This window comes from Oculina patagonica, chromosome 4, assembly GCF_052425735.1.
Source record: "Oculina patagonica isolate OP01 chromosome 4, crgOcupat, whole genome shotgun sequence".
Lineage (NCBI taxonomy): Eukaryota > Metazoa > Cnidaria > Anthozoa > Scleractinia > Oculinidae > Oculina > Oculina patagonica.
The window spans coordinates 24,786,015-24,811,315 of NC_135761.1; the positions used below are offsets into that span (position 1 = coordinate 24,786,015).

General features: G+C 38.3%; 1 protein-coding gene and 1 long non-coding RNA gene across 2 annotated transcripts in view; one reads left to right on the plus strand and one right to left on the minus strand.

The window, feature by feature from the left end:
- The first annotated feature begins 1,761 nt into the window (after window positions 1-1,761).
- Window positions 1,762-25,249, plus strand: LOC144649944 (trafficking protein particle complex subunit 8-like). The gene is made up of 28 exons (XM_078509533.1): window positions 1,762-2,049; window positions 3,353-3,535; window positions 5,006-5,095; window positions 5,753-5,924; window positions 6,641-6,797; window positions 6,948-7,400; window positions 8,243-8,349; window positions 9,236-9,386; window positions 9,934-10,031; window positions 10,892-10,997; window positions 11,178-11,309; window positions 11,946-12,017; window positions 12,135-12,287; window positions 12,770-13,187; window positions 14,021-14,139; window positions 14,273-14,347; window positions 14,858-15,136; window positions 15,935-16,302; window positions 17,237-17,335; window positions 17,735-17,789; window positions 18,413-18,509; window positions 18,660-18,725; window positions 19,141-19,199; window positions 19,914-20,057; window positions 20,269-20,373; window positions 20,678-20,811; window positions 21,361-21,441; window positions 21,533-25,249. The coding sequence occupies exons 1-28, from the start codon at window positions 1,893-1,895 to the stop codon at window positions 21,876-21,878; spliced, it is 4,476 nt and encodes a 1,491-aa protein (XP_078365659.1). The 5' UTR covers window positions 1,762-1,892; the 3' UTR covers window positions 21,879-25,249.
- The window catches only part of LOC144650012 (uncharacterized), a 258,602-nt gene continuing 242,002 nt past the window's right edge, over window positions 8,702-25,301 (minus strand). The window contains exon 2 of the long non-coding RNA XR_013569997.1: window positions 8,702-8,976. This is a non-coding gene — a long non-coding RNA (uncharacterized LOC144650012). The remainder of the gene's footprint in view (window positions 8,977-25,301) is intronic.

Sequence of the window (25,301 nt, forward strand, 5' to 3'; positions counted from 1 at the left end):
CCCAACCAAAGAGCTAAAACAAAGGCGTACGTTTACTAAAACCTAAAGAGTCAAAAACAAAATCACGAAAAAGATGTTTCACCATTCACGTCTAATCTAATTAGACTCCTCGTTCACAAGTCACGTTTAAGCTAAAAATTGCACTCACGCGCACGTGAAAGATCACAAAAAATTAAAAATAAAAGCCCAAATCACGTTTTACGGCAAAAATAGCCTTAATCACGCTTTACGTAAAAAGTAAGTCAAAAGCATTGAAGTTTAAAAATTGCATCTTATTTAAGCTTGAGAAAAAATAATAATTTTATAGTAAAAAATATAATTTCAGTTGTCAAACTTGATATCGATGATATCATCTTCAATTATTTACATCATGTCTTGACAGAGGCCGAGAAAATTGTTTTAGCAAGAGGATTACATAGACTCTTGGTTTTAGGCCATCGTAACTTGATTAGCCAGTAACTTAATTCCGTAAAATTCCCGTTATAAGCCCCCCCCGCTTATAAGCCCCCCCGGTTATAGGCCCATCAACCTGGAAACAAAAAAATACATCCGGTTATAAGCCCCCCCGGATATAAGCCCCCCTCTACCGGATGACAGTACTGAACAGGGCTAAATGTTGCTTTTTTGTGTGTTTTTAACTTAAAAACGTATTTCGATCAACACTCCCGAGGCTCGTTTCGAAACGTTTTTTTCCTTCCGCTTATAAGCCCTCCCGAATATAAGCCCCTCCGCTTATAAGCCCACTCAAAAAACCCTTACGAAGTTGTATAAGCCCTGGGCTTATAACCGGAATTCTACGGTATTTACATTTAGGTTAATAAAGTAACAACCTCTCACTGCCGACATTGGCATTTAAAGAAGGTTGTAGTTCATGAATGTATAAGGTCTCTTTAATCTTGCAGTGGAGGTCAGTTTTGCCTGACGCAAGGATTTCAAAATGATCCCATTTGATGTTATGGCCTGTGGTTTTTATGTGATCAGCAATAGCTGATGGATGGTCGCATTTAGTGAGGGCCTTAAAGTGTTCAGTTTTTTTTTTGTTCATGAACTACAACCTTCTTTAAATGCCAATGTCGGCAGTGAGAGGTTGTTACTTTATTAACCTAAATGTAAATATTAAGTTACTGCTGAAGATCAATTGTCTCAGTCTCGGTTCTAGACCCCTTTCATAACAATATATAAATAGTTGCCAAAATTTTAACGGTCTTACTTTTGAAAATGTATGTAGCTTAGCATACGAAACGTCAAGTTTATAAAAATGCGATTTTTCATAATATTTATCACCGCTGTTTGTGTTATATTTTTAATCAAGAGGATTACGTTTCTGTCTGCCGCTGAAAGAGGTTGTTAGATATGATATTGGTGATTCGTATTTTGGATTTTTAAACCCAATCTTTAACTCATGAGTTGAAGGTTAAGATAAGGTTTGTTTTTTGAGTTTGATAAAGAGGAGGCAATTTTTTTGGTTTTTTATTTTTCACATCGTGAGTTTTAATTTTTTTTTTTACTTTCTCGTCGAATACTACCCAAGAGGTCGGACGTATCGTGAAATGACCCTTTTTAAGGGTGGAGAGTGATGAGCAGTGGCTTTATTTAGAAAATAAAAGCCTCTTTTGTGAGAGTGGTCGCATTTTTGGTTTGTTTTCGATTTCGGTGTCAAAAACGCTTTTTCGTGCATGCTTTGCAGACCTATCATTTCCTTGATAACTCGCAATGCAATATGGGCTAGATAATTTGCACGTGCGCAGTGGCAGTATTGAATATCAACATGGCGGACGGAAGACGGGTTACCGTCATTATCGCTTCGACCTGAAATACTCCTCCGAAATGCAGGAAACTCTTGATTTTATGCACAGACCTTTCAGGAAACGTTAACACACCAATCACCCACGATGGCTCAGTGTACGCAGAGCGCTTTCGAATTTATACAGAGCGCTTTTTGCCCTATGGTTGCTGTTATGTGCAGCGAAGACGCCGAAAAGCTTTGCCAGAAAAACAACCTGAGTTTTGTGGAAATGGTGCGTCCGTTTTGCCATCTATCAAGTGAAGGTAATTACCTTAAGATAACAGTTTACTGGAGTGTTATCAGATTGCTGTTTAACTTTATTATAAGTAATTCATAAGCCTGATAAAACGCAAAACATTGTCGTCTGTTCTGGTAGGTGGGTACATAAAACGGAAGCAATTAGAACAATTAAATTTTTACATTGATTTCGTGACAATTGTATCTTCTTTTTGTTGTTACCTTCAAGACCATGCATCTTTGAAAATATTATGTATACATGCTTTGTTATCATTTGTTTAGCTTCTTAAAACAGTAAGAACTCCGTTAACTTATAAAACAAATTGAAACAGATCGTTATCACATTAATAACATGTACATGTAGTCAGTAGACATGATTGTATCGACTGAAGTTCCATTTGTGTTACTGTATGTAGTTAAAGGAAGAAAAGGCTTAATCCTAATTAGTTCCTGGCAGTAATCAAGTCAATTTCTTTTAGATCAAGCAATAATAGCAATGTACTGAGAAACATACAGGTCAGAAGCTTGTAGTTCATAAAATCATCAAATTGGGGATATTGTTTTGATTAACTAAAAAATTCTCTGAGCCAAGTTATAAGAGAAATAAACTAAATAGAGTAAAGCGAATTTATAGCTTGGGACTAGAACATTTAATATTGATTGAATACTTTGGAACTCATGGATAATTAACAAATGTAATTACCGGGTAGGCATTATACATGTCCTACCAATTGATGAACTTGGGGAAGGTGCACAAAGGGATGGTGTTGAGATGCAAGCATCAAGAAGGACATGTAGATATCCATGGCAACTGCCAGGCAACCATCAAGCACCATCACTGATCCATGTTAAATCAATAGAGAGACTTGTAAACATGTACCGACCCACATCCACCAACAAGGGAGGAGAGGTGTGGGTGTAAAATGTGCAACACAATCATATTTGAAGCTTGAAGCAACTGTATGTTGTCCCACAGCTGTAATGCCAAACAGATACATGTAAGCCTTGTGATACCCCGTGTATGTCACTCCAAAGCGTGTTATTGCCCAGAAACTGCTGCTGAGTACAATGGGCTTGATTAATTTGCATTATATTTTGTCTAGTGGTGCATAAATATTACATGTAGTTCAATTTTATCCTTGGCATGATATTTGGTATTTTCATTTTATTTTATTTTATTATCTTATGTTACCATACACCAGAACAAAGAAAACTAACAAATTGCACCATAAACTGTAGGTAAAATTGAAACACCACATACATGTATTTTTTTGGTATTTTAATTTTAGCTTAGCTGTCCTTGATGATTTCCATTTTGTTTAATTACAGCTCATATCAGAGATCCTTCTGGTATAATCCATGCTGTGAAAAACTGGCGCATCCGACTGGTTGAAATGTCTGCCACACACCCACCTCAGCACGTTGTAAACAAACTGTTGAGTGAAGTTGTGTCACGAACACAGCCGCTTAACACTGATCCCAGTACCATGACTCCAGAAGCTCAGGAAAGAGGTAAGCATTAGAAATTGAGCTCTAACAAAAAATGCTAAAAATCCATCAACTGAAGCATTTTTACAACAAGAATTAACAATCCATCTTGATTAGAAGTACTGGCTAATGAGTGTACATATGTACATGTAAATATATTACTGAAAATACTGGAACCAGTAGTGCGATCGGTAGAAGACATTTAAAGAAGATTGTTTTAAGCCGATCTGTTTTCTAAATTTTCGGTGACATCTGTTCACCTTCATCAGAGTTAGTGAAAATTTGTTGGATTGGTAGCGCGAGCTCCAACAAATTTTCACTAACTCTGATGAAGGTGAACCGATGTCACCGAAAATTTAGAAAAGAAAAACAGATCGGCTTAAAACAATCTTCTTTAAATGTTAATACTATCTTATTGATCATTGATTAACACAGTTGGCGAGACGAGCATGGGGGACCTACCTTATTATAGGAAATTAACGCTTGTGTTAATTAAGGTATTTCAAATTAACGCGACTAAAATTAACGCGAATCAAAGGAAAAATTAATTTCCAATAAAGAAAATTAAAAATGGGGTAAAATTTCCTACAAGTGAGGAAATTAACGTGACGTCCACAACAGGAACAAGTTAATTTCAACACTTGTAGAGCGTATAATCTTAAACAAAAACAATGTACATGGTACTTTTCCCACTTTGAGCGTTCTTCGCAGTATCGATGATAGTGGCAGTTAAAATAATGTTTTTTCTTTGGAGTCAAGAACGTCTAGACTGTAACAAAAAATTGGAGCCAAAATATTGGAAATTAACTTCATGACAATTAACGCTCCACTAACAATGTAATTAACGGTGCGAAAATTAACATTAACAAAAATTAAGTAAACGTGACTTAAATTAACGCGAACTTTTGAAATTTGCTTTGATTTCGTGACGCGTTAATTTTCTATAATAAGGTATATGGCTTTCATTCAAGAACAATGTACATGTACTATGGTTCCCCTACCTACAGATCCTTTGTGCATGTAGAATGTTTAAAAAGTTTTTTAATGGTTGTAAGGATAAGTTTGTTTCTTATGTATGTCATGTATAGAGTAATTTTATAAATTGTGATGCGCACTCCACAGTATATAAATGAAGTCCTGTGTGACGCTGTTGTCCAAGTCATGAACTTGCAGTAGTCCTAGGCCCGGTTGTTCAAAGCATGATTAAGCTAATCCAGGATTAGCGTGAAATTTGATTTCAATTTTAAATAATTTCGTTGAGGTTTTCTGTTAATATTTTCTGTCTCACAGTTTTGACATGGACCAATCTCAAACTTAACAAAATATTAGCTTTGGAAAACCCTTTAAAACAAGAGAAATTAAAATCTTGATCATCTTTTAATCCTGGGTTAGTGTTAATCGTCTTTCGAACAACCCGGCCCTGGACTGTAACTACATGATTGTACATGTACAGGATATAACTTTTGACATTTGTTTTTTTTTTTTCCTTGACAGCATCCGCACCTTGGTTTGAAGCTTTTCGAGATTGCTTCTTTCAGCTGGTGAAACCATCTGATCATGAGTTTATCAGGCACTTTTTGGCTTGTATCCTTTCACTAGATTAAACAAGTCAGAAAAAAAAACTAACAAGTTAAAAAAAATTAACTGAGATCAAAAACTAAATGCAACATGTACTTCGATTTAGCACCCTCATTCCAATAAGCGCCCCCTGTGTATTCGAATAAGCGCCCCCTTAATTTTTGTTTAATAAGCGCCCCTATTCCGCTATTCCAATAAGTGCCCCCATTCTAATAAGCGCCCCCATTCTTATAAGCGCCCCCATTCTAATAAGCGCCCCCATTCTAATTAGCACCCCCATTCTTATAAGCGCCCTTATCTAATGGGCTAGTGTGGATAACTGCCCATACTGAAGTCATCGATGTCAAATAGATAAACTTATGAACAATCACCGTACCATACATGTATATATTAAAGTCTGCAAAAAGGTACAATTCTTTTAAAAATAAATGAAATTTCAACAATTTGTTACTGTTACAGTTTCTGTTATTGTTAGTTATTTTAATATTTATAAAGTTTTGTTTTGAACATTTGGTTGTTTCTCAAAAAATTAAGCAGGCGCCCTGTCCCGAATAAGCACCCTGTCTCGAATAAGCGCCCTACCTTGAGGTGCCAAAAGTAAATAATCATTACGGTATATATTTTTGTACAAAGTATCATCCTTGACAGTTGATTGCATTAAAGGTCTTATTGTTGTATCTTCGCACCATCCTGATCCCATGAATGCTTTTGCCACCATGAGTTCACAGCAGATAGAACAGCAGTCTGAACAGCATGGTCACTTTAAGTGGTTCAGCAACTCTGTGTTTAAGTATCACCTGCTTTTACATGACGTCAGTGTTGGCGAGGAGTCAAAGTAAGATCCCATGGTTGTGTGTTATATTAAATTTACACCCTTGGAACAGATTATTATTTCTCATATTTTACCATGTTTTTTCGTACCCAAGAAGATTAAAGGGCAAAAGTAAGGTTTCCAAGTTTATTGATTGAAATTCAAGAGCAAAGCAAAAATGATACAAGCAGTGAGGCAAAATGTACTTCTGTCACTTTATTCTTTAAGTGTCAATGTCTTAAGCACTGCTGTGCTAAAATTTCGGGGACACTGTAAACAAACAGAAAATTGCATTTCTGAGCTTCTAGATTTCAATGTTTTCTGGGGGAGTATGCCCCCAGTCCCTCCATGAGAAGGAAAGGCCCCTCTGTGGTCAGAGCCGCCTATTCTACTATTGGATGCCGCTTATAAAAAATTGTCATTGAACCCCTGAGTATTATACAGTGATTTTCGGTAAGATTTCTTACTCTCTGTGCTTTTCTGCATGACTGTGTACAATGTATAAGGGGGTATGACAAATTGCTGCTCAAGGCAAAATTGAAAGCCAACTGTTCACCAATTTGAATTTCTGTTACTTTTAGAATTAGAGTATAATATGTTCAATTCAAAATAGAAACTAGGTGCTATTGATTGAAGTAACAGACACTTGTCTATTCCAGCAAAACAGTATGCCAAGAGAACTTTAATTACTGGTAAGGAATACATTTTAATTTGTATTTTTTTTTTTCATTTTTTTGCAGGGCAGAAGCTGTTTACCAGAGTATGAAGTCTGTATATGGTACACATGCTTGTCACATGTTACAGATCAACTCTGTTAGTAGCACAGGTTCCAATCCGATTCCCAATCTTCCTGATCCCTGGAGTCAGTTTATCATACCGACCAGTGAAGACACGTTGGTAAGTTCCCACCTGTAACTGACTACACAATAGAAAATTAAATATATGAAAAGAAGAAGGAGCTACCCCTTTTTTATTGGGCTTCCCTTCAGTTCCCTTCTGGTCTACATGTAACTCTCCAGTAATTTAAAGTTTTGTGTGTTTTTTTAGGACTGGGATGATGACGAAATTGACGCAGATGCCCAGTCCGTTGAGGATGACCCTGAGAACTGTGCTGTTGATGAAAACTTTGATCCTGAAGCTGCAGTTAATGAAGAGACGGATGGAGGACGAGTTCGTAGCAGTTCAGGACCAATTCTGATTGGTCCACTGACGTTTGATGATGGCCCAGAACCTGACAATGATGACTTGGTTGATAAGAAACCAACAAAACATTTTCCTGCGAAACAGAATGAGAAACATCATCATCACCTTGCTAGTCATTACCGATACTTCTCTAGTCGTCAGTTTTCTGGGGGCACAAGAGGTGTGGCAGCTCATAGAAATCATGGATTGTGCCTAAGTCTGAGTGATCATGACAGGATCAAGATATTTGTTCATGAGTTAGCTTATAGAGGACTGCTCCAGTATATTGAGAAATTGATGAGACATCTTAATGATCTGGTATAGTTATATTTATTGTTATTGTTATGAATACCACATTTTCTTTTATTTTTAAGATTTTATTAATTTTTAGGTTAAGGCGGGGGTGGGGCGGATGTTTAACAACTGCATCCCTTAAATAATGGACGTTGGGTGCCTGAGACGTCCAGGAGCTTCCACTATTGGCAGCCAGCTTCTAGATGGAGACTGCTGCCATGGCTGGTAAATCCTGGCAACCCAGCCATACATGTAGGCCCTGGAAGACAGGGTCCTGTCACACTGATTAAACAGTGGAAAGAGAGGGAGGAAGGGGGGGGGGGGAGGAACAGTCTCAAAGACGTGCTCCCACACAAAGCAATGCTCACTGTTAACACTATCACAGTGACTGTAAAGGCTACCAACACATCTCAGTTGGAGGACACATGGAATTCTGTTGCACATGCAAGCGCATATTAAAACACACAGCTGACTGCTGCGGGAATACAGGCACTTTTTGTTCTTACATGTAACTTTGTTTAATGTAAATAACTGCATTTTAATCTTTGCCTGAATAATGTTATTGACAATAGGGTTGTGATAACTTTGTAAAATTAATTTAGTTTACATGTACACTGTATTAATAAATGTACTAACCCTCCTCTTGTTGAGCTATGTACAGTACAAGGGTAGTGGAGAAGTTGTTCCCTGTATTCTGTACAACTTGTAGCTCTGAGTTTTGTTTAAGAAAGTCACAGTGTTCTTGTAACAGGACATAATATCTCACTTACATGTCAGGGGTTCTGTTCTACTTATTTTTTAAAGTAATGTTTAGATGTAACCTAACAAGGATCACTTAATGAAAGCTATCTATTCTGTGTGTTCAGATTGTTTCCCGCAAAGGTCTCCATCGTTCTATCTTCAGTGCGACTAAGAAGTGGTTTGGTGGAGGAAAACCAGCTGGACTGGCCTCTGGACTGGTGCCGGGAATAATGTAAGATTTGATTTAAGTTACTAATAGTTTTATAAAATTGTGTTATTTACATGTAGACCTACTGTAAAAGAAAAAGATAGCAACTTTTGCAAACACGTACACTGCAATGAATGTTTTGGTATTGAAAGCATTAAAAGTTCTTACATACGGTACATGTACATGTATTAAACACTATCCAAGCGCTTAAGTTCACACAGTCTTTTGTTTGCATGTAAACAGTCATGTGTGCCTGCATTCTATTTCTCAGTGATGTGTTACTAACAGTAAAATGACAGTCTTGACTTCAAACTTGGTTCTGCATGAATTATGTGTAAAAAGTTGTTTTTTGCCAAATTGTTTTGGAGATAAGAAAAGGAGGCAAGCGTGGCCGAGTGGTTTAGGGCGCTGGTGTTGTAATCCGGAGGTCACCGGTTCGAGGCCTGCCCTTGCCACTAGCTGGATTTGTTTCTCGGTTGTCCCGAGTTCAAATCCTCGGTCACGCTTTGTATATAGCCAACTGGCCTGTCTCCTGCCAGTTGGGATTTTTAACCTTGTTATGTTCATTTATAAATTATTTGTTTCCTCTGTTTCAGTGGCATGCCTGTAAACTAGCTATCTCGTTGAGATATGAAGCTAAGTGCATGACCACTTTAAAACACATTTTTTTTTTTTTTTTTTTTTTTTTATAAAGATTGTCTCCTCAAAATCCTTATTCGAGATCCCTACAAATTTACCAAGTACATTTTTATTTTACGGTATCTTAAAACTCGAATCGCAGGCCTTGGGCCTTGAGCCTCAAATCTTGATTTTCAAAGCATGGAGCATCAACAAGAGTATACCTACATGTAACATTTCTTTTTCATAATGTAGATTTTTAATAAACCATAATTTAATATTTTGTTTTCAGCTACACCAATGACTCGCCAGAACTGTTTCAGCGTAAACTGGGTGATCTGGCATTTTTGGTCCAAAACTATGAGTTTGCTTACAACTGTTACCATACAGCAAAGAGGGACTTCAACCATGAGCATGCTTGGTTTTACTTTGCTGGTGCACTGGTAAGTGAAGGACTCCAAGTTACCCATGCAATGATTAATCTATACCTGCCAACTCTCACACCTTGGGCGTGAGTCTCATGCCTATGAGTTGAAAACTTTGATCTCACGCCAACTCACGCTTACGAACCAAAACCTCACGCCTGGCTGAAAAATGTGAGTTATTACAACCACAAACGACACACTTTCCAAAAAAACGTAAACTCAAACCAATGTGAGAAACGAAAACTCCATGTAAAATGAGTAAATGGCGATACTTTCCCCGAAATCACAGAGTTTTGACAAAAAAAGCATTGGGAACAAGGTTGTGTTTAGCAAAACACGTCCACGCACTGGGATCGGGATATGTTCGGAACGTCTTCGGACGTCTTCGGAAAACTTCGGACATTGTCGTATAGTCTTCCAAAATCTTGGCACTCTCAGAATAAAAATCTCACGCCTTTCACCCAGAAAAAGTTGGCAGGTGTATATCAATCTGTATCTTCTCTGTTCTTTTATGGCAAATTAATTAATTGATTATAATATTAAATAACTAATTATTTTGTTTTAGGAAATGGCTGCCGTATCAGCATTCATGGCTTCAAATCAACGCCCGTATCCCACCCACTATATGGAAACATCCATCACCACATACCTTAATGCATGCAGGTATTTTGTTTATTATAATAAAGTTTTGTCTTAATATTTTTACAACTTTGCCACCATAATTGTTTGTAGGGTTGAACTTTTGCCCTGCTTTCTGGTGCAGGACAAAAGTTTCTTGATTCATGTTTTAGACTATTTGCATGGAGAACCTCTTCATATTGGTGTCGAGCTAGCCTGATAAATTTGACTAGACAAGTTACATGGAGACAAATTTTTACTTCATTTCATCCATTTCCCTGTTAAATGTTGTTGTGTTCCCATGAAAGACTGGGCTTTCCTTGTAAGCGCAATTCTAGCAGGTGGGATGGAAATTTTGGTAGGTGTGATGCAGAATGACAGTTACTCCGTATGAACGACTAAACCAAGCTCTGGTGAGAAATTTGTATGTGCATCTAGTGAAATGCAAATCTGTATTAAAATTGGGACCTCGTGATCCACCTCATAAAATTAATTATTCTGGGCTGTTTGAAGCTTTTTTCACATGACTTCAAGGCAGAATTCATCTCAACTGGTCCAGCCAAATTATCCTGTCAGGATGTAGCTAACAGCTAAGAGCCAGCTACTGGCTAATTTCACCAGCTGAAAAAAGAGCTTATTATAACATATTGAATGAAATCTCACTAGAGGACTAAGACTAAAGATACAGAATGTACTTTTAAAGGTGTAAAGGCAAGAGAAGCAGGCTACGTTTGTAAACCCTGTTGGTTTTTCTTTAGCTAAATCCATGCCTAGCCAGGACTGCTGCTTTGTGCAGTAGTTCAAAATACTACTTTTAAAATCTACAAGGTAATACTACTTACATGTACATGTATCATTTTTGGTGAATTACATTTAATATTTAAATATTGTTGGTTTTTTCTCAGACAACACCAGTTTGCTATTAGAGCCACTCTCCTGAGCAGTGAAACACTCAAGTCACGAAACATTTATCTTGATGCTGCCATGCAGTTCATGCGGATGACTGCTGAGGTAACAAACGCAGACCAATAAATTATATCACATGAATACTTTCACACTGTACTTACTGTATATGCAATTTGGAGCATTATCGAAAAATCTGTCTTCAAGGTTTTGTATAAAAACACCCGTCTTAAATAAAGTAAAATGACTGACAATTACACATGGCCCCTTTGTTCTTTTGTTTCACAGGATTCTGATCTTCTTTGTGCTTTGTTTCTGGAACAAGCAGGCCATTGTTTTCTACACAGTGATCCACCCATGATCCGCAAGTATGCTTTTAATATGATTTTGGCAGGCCATCGCTATAGCAAATCAGCACAGGTAAGACACAGTAGTTATCATTATTATTTTCTGGGGGCATGGGTTGAATTCATTTTCACTCCCAAGTTTAGTATCAAGCCACAAATTTAAACCCTAAAAGGTACAGCAATCACCCTTGTGACTACATGTATTACAAATGTACATGCATATTGTACCCCCTCCCTCCACACTAGAGGTCTGCGTTCGAGCCTAGGGGCCCATCAGGCTGGAGCTTATCCTGGTTTTAGGACTACAGGCTGGGGTATTTCTACTTCTCCCTGGATGGGATGCTAGTCCATCGCAGGGTTACCCTCGAGCATCAAATTAGCTGGTACCCATTCATACACCTGGGTGAAGTGGGGCACTATGAGAGTAAAGTGTCTTGCCCAAGAGCACAATGCAGTGCCCCGGCCAGGGCTTGAACATGATTCACTCGATCGGGAGTCCAGCATGCTAACCATTAGGCCACTGCAGCTCCCACCCTTCTCCCCACTACAAGGGTTGAATCCTATTGAATCTTCAGACTTTTTATTTGCCTTCTATGCAACTGCTTAGTTGCTTTAGACTTGCAATGACATGTTATTATAAAATTTGATTGAATACATATACATTGTACATGTAACTAATTTGTTTGCTTTTGTTTCCCATGCTCAACAGAGAAAGCATTCTTTGAGATGTTATCGCCAAGCTCTCCATGTGTACAATGAAAAGTCATGGCACCTTGCTGAGGTACATGTTACTGTATTAACACTTAAATATATTTTTTTACAGTAACTACTTTAGTCATATTTTATCTTAAATATTAAGTCGAATGTTAAACTAAGTTCTGAGTTCCTATTCTTGCAGGACCACATTCACTTCACTATTGGCCGACAGTCATTTAACCTTCGTTTATTAGAAGATGCCCAAACGTTCTTTAGACAACTCTTAGAGTATGAAAGCCTACAAGCACCAGAGCAACAGGCATCTTACCTCAGAGAATTTCTCTTTGTTTTTAAGGTATTTGGATTATGCACATACAAGTCACGTATAGCTACATAATTATATGATAAAGATTCACTGTTGGTGCCATGTTAAATAAACAGCTGCCTGTGAAAGTACAGTTCAGTAACTTCAATTTGAATGGTCTCACACTTAAGTTTTTATCCGCAGACTGCAAATTAAGACCCACATTGTACAGCACAAAAAAATAGTATATTTTTAATTTAATATTGTTATAAATAACAGTCAAACACTAGGGTTTCTCTACAGAGTTGACTTAAAAGTTATACCCACCTTGTACAGCACAATAAATAATAAACACTTCATGAAATTGCTGCTTAGTAGCTTTAATTTGAATAGACGCACACTAGGGTTTAATCTACAGACTTAAATGTAAGATGCACTTTGTAAGGCACAATAAATGTAGCAACTCCCAAAAGTACTGCTTATTATTAAACAGGGTTCATTTAAGAAGTTAAGTTTCTTGCTTTTTCTTTCAGCAACTGAAAGACATTAGAGAAAAGGAAAAAACACAAATGGATAAGCTTCCCATTTTACCTTTACCCATGATTGATCAAGATTTGACAAGGGTTATACCATGCTACCAACATAGCAACTTTCAAGGAAAACACTCTGAAAGAACAATGGTCAACAGTACTCTTGAATCAAAAGACAACTTTTTTAATCAAACATTTGGTGCGAATGATGAAATGGCAAAAAATAGCCACTGGACATCAGTCGGACGCATTTCTTTTGAGGACAAAATTGACCCAAAGCTGGCTCGGCGGTGGATTCAACTTGAAGAGGAAGCTTATGAGAGTGTTAATATAACTCCTTTGCCACCATTTTTTCGACCTCACATACCATGTTTAAGTTTGAAGACAGATAACAGCACAAGGCCCTTGTGTGTTGTTGGAGGTATGTCATATTTAAAATGTTTAAATTAATTAATTTTGTTACTTGTACAATGTACATGTTGGCGTTGAAATATTGATACATGTAGGTTCACCTTTGAGTAAAGGCAAATCCAACAGTGATTTGCCTTAACTTAAAGTTAAGAAAGCACTGGAGGAAACTGTTCATTGTGATTTTAATATTTAACCCAACTCACTAGAGTCTAAATAACATGTACAAGGAGTACAAAAGAAACTTACATTCCTTAGTTTTATCATTCTACAATATTTTTTCTTCAGTCATTTTAGCCTGTGAGCAGGCTCATGTTTGGGAAATGCACACCAAAGCGGGGAAACCGCAAGAACCATGAGCCTTCTCACAGACTTCAGTTATAATACAAAAGTAATTCTGTTTACAAAGGGCTGGGCTGACCTACAGTTTTCTATAAGAGAAGAACAACACTGGAAACATTGGCATTACAGTCAACTCTCTCTTAACGGACACCTCTATAAGACGGACACTTCTGTAAGATGGACACCTGTTGTTGGTTCCGTCCCAATCATTTTCCAGTCATTTTACTGTAACTTTACACCCTAGCTATAAGACAGACACCTCTCTAAGACAGACAGTTTGAGCCGGTCCCTGTGGTGTTTTTCTTAGAGAGAGTTGACTGTATACAATCAATGTATTTCAGAATGGGTTAAGGTTTCCCTCTACATTAGTACAGTAACTGTATACATTCAAGAGAAATCTATCTAGTAGGGTCATGTAGTTAAATACTTTGAATGGTAAATGAAAAGTGACACATGTTGTGCAAGTTTAAACCTGATAACTTTGTTATTCTTTTGCTATTTCAGAAACTGTTGGGGTAGAAGTTGTTCTGAAAAATCCTTTAAAGATTCCATTAAACCTGACAGACCTTTTGTTATTGTGGAAATTTACTCCAAAAGACAATGCTGACAGCATTTCCAATGAGGTTAGATACAGTACACTGTAAATCATAGCTAATATTACTTCACTAAACTTGTCAAAACTGACAGAGGTTTTTTTCTAATTTTTAAAAGTTAGGTACACTGTGCTTTTCATTTTCATTTTTCTTTCTTTTGTAGTTTTCTCCAAGGGAAGATATTATCAAAACAGAAGTAATCAAGAGTTTTGATATCAGTGAAAATGAAACTAAAGCTGTAAGTAAAAATAAACATTACTAGTGATTGACAATTTGAATAAGGACCTTTTTGTAATACTAGAATTCAGCACTTGTTCTACCTGGTGAACATGATTGTATGTGACATTTTGCCACCCCTTACACCAGTTCCTCTACCATAATTTATTTACTTTGTACTGGTTCACATAAAAATTGTTGGTTTTGGCCACTTGACACATTTGTTTGTTGTCGCAATCACCATTGACACAACACAAAGATTAAAATGACAAAAAACAATGCCCACACCTGAACAGAATTGCTAACCAACACAGCTATTTGCAACACCAAGTAACCAACGTAACAGTATTTTCCTTATCCCTATCATCTCCCCATAGAACATAGGGCTTGTACAATAATTACATGTATCCCGCCTCTCATTGTGTTTCCGAGGAAAACATTTCATGTAAATGTACTTTGCCCATTGGAACCAATACTGGTTTACTGTATATCAATATTGGACTGTAACGTTATTACCTGTTTTGTTATACAGGCCCATCTGACTGTAATCCCTTGTCAGACGGGACAGCTTCACATCACAGGCATCAAATACAGCTTGACTAGTGTGGCCATCAATGGGCCAGTTGATGAGAAATTCTCCATCCCTGCTGGGGCACAGTCGGCCATGACTGCAGTCAGTATGCTGGGGAGGTTAGACTTGGTCATCAAGGGTCCAAGGTTGAACAACACCAAGGCAGAGAAGACAAGTGTGATGCACGGTCCAGACAATCGTCTAAACTTGGATGTTGTGCCACCGATGCCATTGCTTAAGGTAATGACTGAGGTTACATGTAATTTTTTTTTCGGGAGGTAACATCTCTGAAGTTCAAAAGGAAAAATTAACTGGAAGAAGATTGGCCCTCAGTCTTTTTGTACAGACCATGTTGTGAAGATCCATATGCAAGGGCTGGGGCTGATATTCTCCTAGTATGGCCCTCCCACTTGGTCGATAAGGTAGGTAAGGTAAAGTTAAGTCTGTATACGAGCCTAGTGGCCCATCAAGCATGAAGCAACTTGGAGTATTAGTATTTCTTTATTTCTTTTTAAGGATTTCTACTCCCCCTGAATGGGATGCTAGTCCATTGAAACGTTACCCCAGCAGTAAATTCGCCGGTACCCATTTATACCCCTGGGTGAAGAGAGGCACTATGAAAGTAAAGTGTCTTGTCCAAAACACAACACAATGACCCCGGCCAGGACTCGAACCCGGACCGCACGATCCGTGGTCCAGTCCACTAACCTTTAAGGTCACTGCGCCTTCCATACTTGTATTATATATATCAACTAATCAAAGAAAACAACGGAAGGAATTCCGTTTGTAACACAAAAAACCGTTTGCACATCTCAGGCAAAACTTTAAACAAAGCTCCATGCTTTTAATTTTGTGGTTAAGTGTAATTTATTTTCCATAATTGCCAGTGTTAGTTAGAACAAACCCTGCGATTTGTTGAGGGCTCTTGTGCAAAATTACGCTACAAAACCATTATTGGTGGGTTTCTTGTTTTTAATATACATGAAGGTACTTTTTAACCTTTTGAAAATCTTGCTAAGCTAGCCATCATTTTTACAGGTTCGATTCTCTGGATTTCCAACCAAACTTCTTTGTGATGAAGTGGTGCAAACAATGGCTGAGTTCACTAACTGTAGTGAATGTCACCTTGAGAACCTCTACATCGCCACAGCCAATCCTGAATTCTTCACTTTTGGAGCAGCGCAAGCAACACCGAGTGAACCTCCAACTACTGAGAGCAATGTCAAATGCGATTCTGCTGTGAGCAACATCAGAAGAGTTTCTGAAGTTCCCATTCCAGGTGGCCGTCTTGCTCCAGGCTTTACGACCAAGCTACCAGTTTGGATTCAAGGTCACAAGAAACCAGGCAAATTCAAACGAGAGGTGCTGTTTTACTACCAGTCAGCAAAAACAAAATCCCTAATGAGGTAAAAAATTACAGTGTATATTAAAAGCATTGTGAAATCGTTTTCAACTTTATAAGCCCCGATGATTGACTTCCTATAGCTTTTGTTTATATTTGTATCTATGGGTTGGACTTTCCAGGAGTTATACTGTTTTTTTTTTTTAAATAACAAGCCCTGAATTCGATAGGGACCAAGAAAATTAATGTTCTCCATGTCTTCAGTGGTTAGGTGCACGTTAGTACATTGTGCATAGAGAAGTTTTCAGTTGAGTGTCATAAAACCAAAACCAAAGTAATCACTCAGGCCAATCACAAAGGACGCAGACAATCCAGTGAACCAATCAAAACTCGAAGCAATACATGTAGCTGACGCGAAGCGCGGGAAAACGTGCGCGAGTGAGTCACGATTGGTTTTGGTTTCAGTTCTGATTGGTCGAGAAAGTGACGCGAGATTTTTAAACCAATCACTGAGCGTAGAAATGCAAAACCAAAGCAAACGCGATTTACTTTCGACACTCAAGTGAAAACCGCTCTATTGGTCAAACACCAAAAGCTTATTAGAGCAGGAGCAGAGTGTCGAAAGCAATCCTGAAGTGCATTGGTTTTGCCTTACTTTGTTTATTGGCTGGTTCAAAAAACTCGTGCCACTTTCTCAACCAATCAGAAGTAAAATCAAACCAATCGTGACTCGTGCACCTATTTTTCGGCACTTGCCCCGGTTACATGTATTTCAGTTTTGATTGGTTGAATGAATTGGTTGTGCCCTTTGTGATTAGCCAGAGTGATTACTTTGACAAGGTTTAACGGCGACGACACTCAAATGAAAACGGCTCTATCAATTCAAACATTTTTTTATGTTTACGACTGAGTACAGTACAGTGTATCTGTTTGTGGAGATTCCGAATTTGGAATAATGATTACTTATTGTACCTGTATTATTGTTCATTTTCTTGCAGTTATCGAGTGCTACAACATGCTTTTGATATCACTACAAACAGTTCTGTTACGGTGCGGGCAACTGCAAGACGGAACAGGCACGCTGGTCTTAAAGACAGGTTTGTTTTGCTCGTTCGTCATTATATCTTTTCCCTCTAAAGGAGTTCCTGTGGGGAACATTTTGGCTTCAAATACATGAAACTAACGAAATGTTCATGGAAAAAGCGGAAGAAAAATTAAAGTGATCGTTAAGGAAAATGTGAACTGTTTATTGATAGCTTGATTGATTGAATGATCGATCAATCAAACGATTGATTGTTGCTTGATCGTTGAACAGGCGAAAAGAACCGCGAGCGAACTGGAAGCGAGTGCGAACTAAAAAAACTTGATTCGTTTAGGTTGTTTTCATGTGGGTTTATTCATGTTTAGAAAGCAAAAGGCTGTTTAAGTCTAGATCGGTGCAGGTATATGATGACAGATCATATGAAGCATGCTTACCGTATTTCATTGTCCTGTAGTTCTGAGGATCAAAATCAGCTGATTATTGCACTGGATGTGGAAAGTCTTGTACAGGTCAGTAAACTTTTGTGATTTCTTATGGGTACTGCTATCCGTCAAGGTTACATGCATGTCATAAATGCATCTCTTATTCTGCTTGTTACACTCTTTTTATTTTATAAGAATATTGTTTTTCCGACCCAGGCTGAATATTCTTATTTTCTGCCTATTTAAAGCTGAAAATATTCTTATGAACATTCTTAAATATCGTTTGACATTTCCGTTTTAGTATGTATTAGAGTATCAACTAATGTACCATCGAACTTTCATAAGTATCGAACATTTTGGCTAGTGTAGGTTTTTTATCGTTTTATTGGATAGTTAAAGGTTTTGCCGTTTAGAGAGATAAATGATTTAATACGAAAATTATATTCTTTTCAAAGTCACAGCCTCAGGTTTATTCTTAAAATGTGACCTTGCACGGGAAAACTTACGCTAATGACTTTCCTTTAAATGGGTGAAATAGACGACTATCGAACGGGTTTTAAACGAGTCTACAGGCCGTTTCAAACGGGTGCCACTGTAAGTTCGAACGAGTTATAAGAATTAAAAATTCGCAACTTTCAGCCTTAATATCCCTATAAACTAGATTCTTATAAAATAAAAAGAGTGTAATGCATCTCTTGTTTGTTCTGTAGGGTGATGTTGCAAGAAAACACATCGAGTTTTATGTCGTTCAAGTATCATGTGCAAGCAAGAAATGGAGCTTACAGCCCCTGAGCCATCATAACACAGGTACAGTCAAACTTCCACAGATACTATAATAACTCCCTTGAGACTTCAATACAAATATGATTACTAATGCAAAGCTCTGACTATATGTCGAAGGATACTCTACTTAATTAAAAGTAATATTTCTTTATTCTTTGATATTTCTATGAACAGATGGGACAATCAAAGTAAGATATGGAGAGACAGTAATCGTCCAGTTTAAAGCAACAAGGCAACAAGGTAACAGAACTGTTTTGTTTTTTGTTCAAACGAACAAATAGCGTTACACTAGTTGATATTGTATCCATACACAACCAACGTTTCAGAACTGATTTATGGCTTAGAACTGACAGAAAATGAAACATCAGTAAAAATATATTCTTTTAAAAAGCGTCTAGTTCCATATATTTCACATTTTTGTGTCGTTATTCTCTGCTACACAAGCAAATAGACCATATTCGTATTCTCGGCTTTGAACTGGAACTAGCATGCAATGGAGGCTCATGCGGGGGAATATCATTAAAAACAGCTTTATGTCATTTGCATTTGAAAAGATGACCCGCATTAGCCTCCATTGCAAGCTAGTTCCAGTCCAATACCGAGAATACGAATAAGGCCTATTGGTGTTGCATTATTATTTTCTTCATTCTGTTAGGTGAATGTGATTCGTCGGATGAACTCCATTTCAGTCACGTGTGCTTTGTGGAGAATGAAGTAAGAATTTCAGAATTACCAATAATAAATTGCTAATATTATTCCCATTTCCTAATGACGGTGTAAGGGCGATTTTCGATCGAGTGTCAACCAAAACCAAAGTAGTCACTCTGGTCAATCACAAAGGACACAGACAATCCAATGAACCAGTCAAAACTCGAAGCAAATTCATGTAGCCGGTGCCAAGTGATTGGTGATTGGTTTTTATTTTTCTTCGATTACTAAGCGTAGTAGATGCAAAACCAAACCAAACTCGAATAGCTTATGACACTCAAGTGGAAATTGCTCTATAGATTAATCAGCTGTGTTTGTTTCGTCCAGAAACATGTCTTCGACAAATCAAACACAGAAAGTACATGTATTTCTTAGCGTTCGTCTTAGAGGTAGTAGACATGACAGTAGATTTATTGGCTCTGCCTAACAAAAAAACAGTGAAACGTCCACTAACGGTCAGACGTCGTTCTTGTCCCGACCGACGGCTAATCCATTTTTTTTAAACCTTCCTACAAAAGGTCATCTTTTGACAACTGTCGGTCAATTCTGTCCATATGGTTCAACTGTACAATTGAATCGGTAAATTCGCCTTTAGCACACCATTTAGCATACAATTCCTAAAATGTTAGCACTTCGGAGATTTATTATTAGTTTTTCCATTTGCCGTGTCTTATTTCATATAGGTAATGATTACTTTACTTTTTCTGTTTGTATTTGTAGATTACTGCCTCGCGTTCTCCTGCAGTTGACTTCTTCTTCAGATCAGGAGCCTGGGAGGAACAGAGAAAACTCACCGAGAACCTTGAATCCGCGAGTGTTGACGACACGTCACAAGTGGACATTGGTTTGATTGTCTTCTGGGAGGTAAGGGTGCTGTAAAAACAACGAAAAAAAATACAAGTAACTTGTAAAACCCTCGAAATATTCTCGCCCATAACGCTCGTTTTTCCCTTTCGCTTTAGAGTGATAAATTTGCACAGTCAAAGTGCCAAAATTAGATTGCTTGAATTTTGCCTATAGTGTACATGTACTTTCCATAAAAGACGGTAATGAATTTTTTCTGCTTGAATCTCAGACTTCGTACATAGACAAGGACTTTCAAAAGCAAATTGTCAGAGGTCAGAGTCACGTGAACATCAGCAGATTGGCAGAAACAGTATCAGCTGTCACACAAACACAGGTAAGGAACTGGTCTTCCTCCTTTTCCCTCCCTCCCCCTCTCTCCTTCCTTTCCTCTCCCTTTCCTTTTCTCCCTCCCTTCCTTCTTCCCGTCCTCCCTCATTTCCACCCTCCCTCCCCCTCCCTCCCCCTCCCTCCTGCCCTCTCTCCCTCTCTCTCTCTCTCTTCTTCCATCCCTCCCTCCTTTCCTCCCTCCCTCCCTCTCTCCCTCCTTCCCTTCTCTCTTCTTCCCATAAACAAAGGGCTAAACACTATGTATCAGATTAACATCTTTGTTGATTGCATGTGTTTGTGTCTTCACTAAGTTACCACAAGTGGATACAGCCTCACACGAAACCGCCTCACCAGGTCCGTTAAATGGCGTCAGTAACAGAGAGTTGCTTGTCAAGTATTCGCTGCGGCATCCCTCGTCACTACAAGTCGACTTCGCCTCCAGCAGGTAAATAATATTACAATTTAAGAGCTTGATATTCGTTTTTATTCACGGCGTCTTCGGTTGATATCAATAATTCTTGAAATTTTTCGGGTGGTTTCGGTCTTCGGAAGACCTCGCGTTATCACAAAAGCCTTCTGATGGTATTGGGCGATGGAACTCTTGAAGTGATATCGTATTGACTCGCTGGCCTTATCGCATTGATATCGATACGCTTCTGATCAAAGAAAACACGGCCGGGACACAAGGATTTTGCAGGTCTTGTTTTACAAAATAGTCTTGACTACAAGCGCACGTTTCGTCGTCGTCGTAGCATACTCTCATTCAGCGCGTAACTTCTCATGTTTGCGAAGCTCAAATACACGACTATCAGTTTTGGTGAAGATCTTGGAGTATATTGCAAACGTTTACAAAACCTAATTCCCCTTTGAAGACTGGTGCTATCATTTCTGATAGTGTCTTCGTACTGAAAAGCGATGAAAAAGTATTTAAGTCGTTGTGCAGCGCTTCTCCTCATGAAAAATGTCGCGATTTACGAACAAATATCTTTTTCAGGTTGGCCCGTCTCGTTGTAGATCTTTCGTTACACAACTGTTGCTCGACGCCTGTTGACGTGTTTGTAGAGTTAGCTCCAAGGTTTGTGCAGTTTAGTTTTCCCGCTTCTGTTGTTCTAATCCATTTTGCCATCTCGATCACTAAGAATTTAACTTTTTTTCTTTCCACGTAGCGTTGGAAACTCTACAACAGTGACAGAAAGTGAATCCAACAATACCCAAAACAGCGCTGTTTCCTTTGACACAGAAAGCAACCAGGTGTCAAAGTCATCACCTAGTTCATTCACTTGGGTTGGGCAGACGTCGAGGAGATTTCAAATTGACTCGAACGGGACTTCGTCGTTAAAATTTAACGCTCTAATATCCCTCCCTGGAGTCTACAACATAAACAATCTGCGTGTTCTCGCGAGAATTGGCGAAGATCACGAACCAGGCGGCGCCATGATTCTCCAGAAACCATGTCCTCCAAGTTTTGTCGTAGTCGAGAACACTTTTACAAATGTTAACGACCTCGGTTGATTGCGGGACCAGAGTGGAATATAGATGTTTTAGGATCAAGTTCAGTAAATTTCAAGTTGCGAATATTGCCGGGCAAGATTTTTTGCAGAGGATAATATAACTGAGAAACTGTAAATAACTAAATAGGAAGAGAAGAAAAGCTAGGATTACAAATCAATGGAAGAAAAAGACGTTAGAAAAATAACATATTGCTTGAATGAACGTTCTGAATGCAGAACTGAAAAATCACAGGTGTTTCATCCGATAGTTTTAATGACATATCCAATACTGGCAAAGAAGAGATATTTTTAATGAACAGTGGACCAGTTGACGGCATGTCACTAGGATCCAAATGATGGCTATACGCAAAGTTCATCCCGACATTGATGATTACAGACTACCAAAGATCTCGCGATTTGGCGTAGTTGATACTTCAGCTGAATGGCTCACCTCTCTGATGGAGGTGTTTGACAATCGATCACAAGCCTGCTTCCGAGAACTGGCCGAGCCTGTGGTTGTTGTTGTCAGTGGTGTTGCTAGGCAACATGACGTAAAATTATGACGTAGAGATGACGCGACAAGTGTCCAAGCAATCGGGAAATGTTAGAGTACTTCGAGAAGGATTGAAAAAACGCTCCGTTTCCTGACCTGACAGAAATAACTCACACTAGACACCAGACAGCTTATGAGTTGACTGTTTTCAAGAAACTTAAGCTGCCATGTAGTCAAACGTCGAACGCTTGTCTCTTCTCTAGTGTCTTCACTGTCTTTGATGGTTATGGTCAGAGAAACTTGGCACTAACGTTGTCATATTCCCGTTATGGTCAAGTCCACAGTGGTCGAATTTTCCATTAGCCTGCGTTGCAAACGATCTACACACCGGTGTAGTTCGTCTGCAACGCAGGCTAATTTTTCATAAGTCCGCGTCAAATTGTCCTTCTTATTGACAAGAAGGACAGGAAAGGTCATTGCCCTCTACCCCTCACCGAACTCCTGTATAAAAGTGACGGTGGCTGGTCTTTGCAAAATTTTGAAGGGATCACATCCCCTGACAGGCAAAGGAATCTCAGTGCATGGGCTTGGCTCAAAGGCATTTATCCCAAAGAGGTACAAATTTTAAATGAAAAAATTAACTGATATCTCAAAGTTTTGATAGCGCTGAAGACAATTACTTCAAATACCTTTTTTCTCCGAGATGTAGCTCCTATTTTGTATATTGTTTTTTTTTTTCGGCTTAATACCCCCAAAGACACCGGGATTTCTTTAACAGTGGTCCTTTTATTAAAGATAAGACGAGTACCACCGTCTCTTTTGTATGGACATTCTGGCTGGGGACCAGAATGGATTTTTTAAGTTCTATTTTGATTCGACGGTAAGTTAGAACTCTTGTAATTTTCCGATAGAAGACAACATAAGCTTAAACCTTTCGCTCATAATAAATTTAAAGACTGGTTTTCATTTGATCGCTGAAGTAGCTCGATTTTGGTACATGCACCAAATCTCTGTCAGAGTGATTTCTTGTTCTCTCGAAAGCAAATACAAGTTGGTCATGCGTTGTTTAATATTCAATCTGAATTCGGTAAATTGCCAGCCAGGCTGTGCCTTCTTTGGTTTTTTGAGTTAAAGTGACGAATCACAAAAGAGATAGAGCGATTTTCTTGAGGACTGTCGTAAAGCCACTGCAAAGCAAATCGCGAGAAAATTCGTAACCTTTACCAAACGCGGGAAAACTTGTACCCGTACCAAGCGCGGGAAAACATGCAACTCGTGCTAAGCGGAGAAAACGCACATAAGCCAAGTCACGTGTGGTTTTAGTTTTGCCCCTGATTGGTTAAGAAAAACTTCTTTGCTTTGGTTGGTAAAAATATTTTGCACAACTTTTTAAACCAAAACGCGAAACTAAAGTGAACAGATAATTTCTGACAGTCGATTGAAAAATCGCTCTATCACGTGCACGTGATCATACGTAGTCGTGTAATCAGTATCCACTGTTTTCCCAAAACACGTGTCTATCTTTGTTTTTCTCGAGACTGCTGTCAACTGGAAATTTGTGTAACTTTAAGAAAAGCAATAAAACCAATATGGCTAAAGAAATACAATAACGGTATTTTTGCGTTGTTGTTTCTATTGTAGTTCCGCGTAATAACCCATAAATGGACATTTCATGTTGTTTTGAGCGTGTATTTAATTGAGGCATATTAGCACCGAGAACACAGTCCTTCGTTTATATGGTTAGCTTTATGTTCACATTCGAAGCAAGTATAGAGCAGTTTTCAATTGAGTGTCGTAAAACCAAAACCAAAGTAATTACTCTGGCCAATCACAAAGGACACAGACAATCCAGAGAACCAATCAAAACTCGAAGCAAATACATGTAGCTGGCACGAAGCGCGGGAAAACGTGCGCGAGCTAGTCACGATTGGTTTTGGTTTTACTTCTGATTGGCTAAGAAAGTGGCGCGAGAGTTTTTAGCCAATCACTAAGCGTAGTAATTCAAAACCAAAGCAAACGCAATTTACTTTCGACACTCAAGTAAAAACCGCTCTATTCTGTCGTGTATTTACTGGAAATTCCTTACTCGCAGATTTACGGTTGATCTTGACGCAAGCCCAGGTGCTCTTATCGTGTTGCTGTAAATCACTGCTGTTGCTCGAGAGCTATGGATGGCCAAAGCCATCGGTGTCAAATTAACCTCGTGTTGAATGTCAATCTTAAAGGGTCTTTTTACAAAGGCATTATCTGCAATTAAAAATGTCCCTCTTTTTGCCACCTGCTGTTTTAGGTTAATAATTTATGATAACCACAGACTGCCAACGTTATGTAAATTAATAGTTTATGGACCTTGTACTTCTGTGTAACTTGCAGTTTCTTTCACAATATTTTATTTGTGAATATATCTTCTCGTTGTTGGCTTCTGAGCTCTTTGGAGCAATGACCGTGTCGCCGTGAATGTAACTTGCAAGTTTTTGATAGAAGATTAGTACAGTATTAGTAATAGTCATTGGACGGAGTGGAGTACAGTTTAGGGACTGAAGTAATCGGGCAAGTAATTTCTGGCCAAGTTGAAATTACGAGCACGATTTCTTTGTGTTGTCCAATTCTGCCTGTAATCATACTCGTAATTAAACAAATCGGACTCTTGCTTTGCGGTCGTTCAATTTTGTTAAACACGTGCACTTGTATGATTACAGACCGAATTGGACTCAACTTAGTCCTATTACCATTATGAATTGCACGACACGAGGTCCAGTTACTTAAATATCGTGTCGACAACAAATTTCTAGTTTATGAAAACTGAGAAAATTAAAAACTTTGTAAAAATTAAATTTTAAGTCAGTTTAACCATTGGAAAATTAGAAACTTTGTAAAAATTAAATTTTAAGTCAGTTTTACCATTGGAAAACGCGAGAAAGAACCCATCTAAATGTACGTTATTGACGCGCG

What these genes read in the sequence shown, in the direction of transcription:
- LOC144649944 (XM_078509533.1), top strand. Translation starts at nt 1,893, where the DNA reads ATGGCTCAGTGTACGCAGAGCGCTTTCGAATTTATACAGAGCGCTTTT. An exon ending in TGAGACATCTTAATGATCTG is followed by an intron (nt 7,401 to 8,242) that starts GTATAGTTATAT and finishes CTGTGTGTTCAG; the next exon opens with ATTGTTTCCCGCAAAGGTCT. An exon ending in GCTATAGCAAATCAGCACAG is followed by an intron (nt 11,310 to 11,945) that starts GTAAGACACAGT and finishes CATGCTCAACAG; the next exon opens with AGAAAGCATTCTTTGAGATG.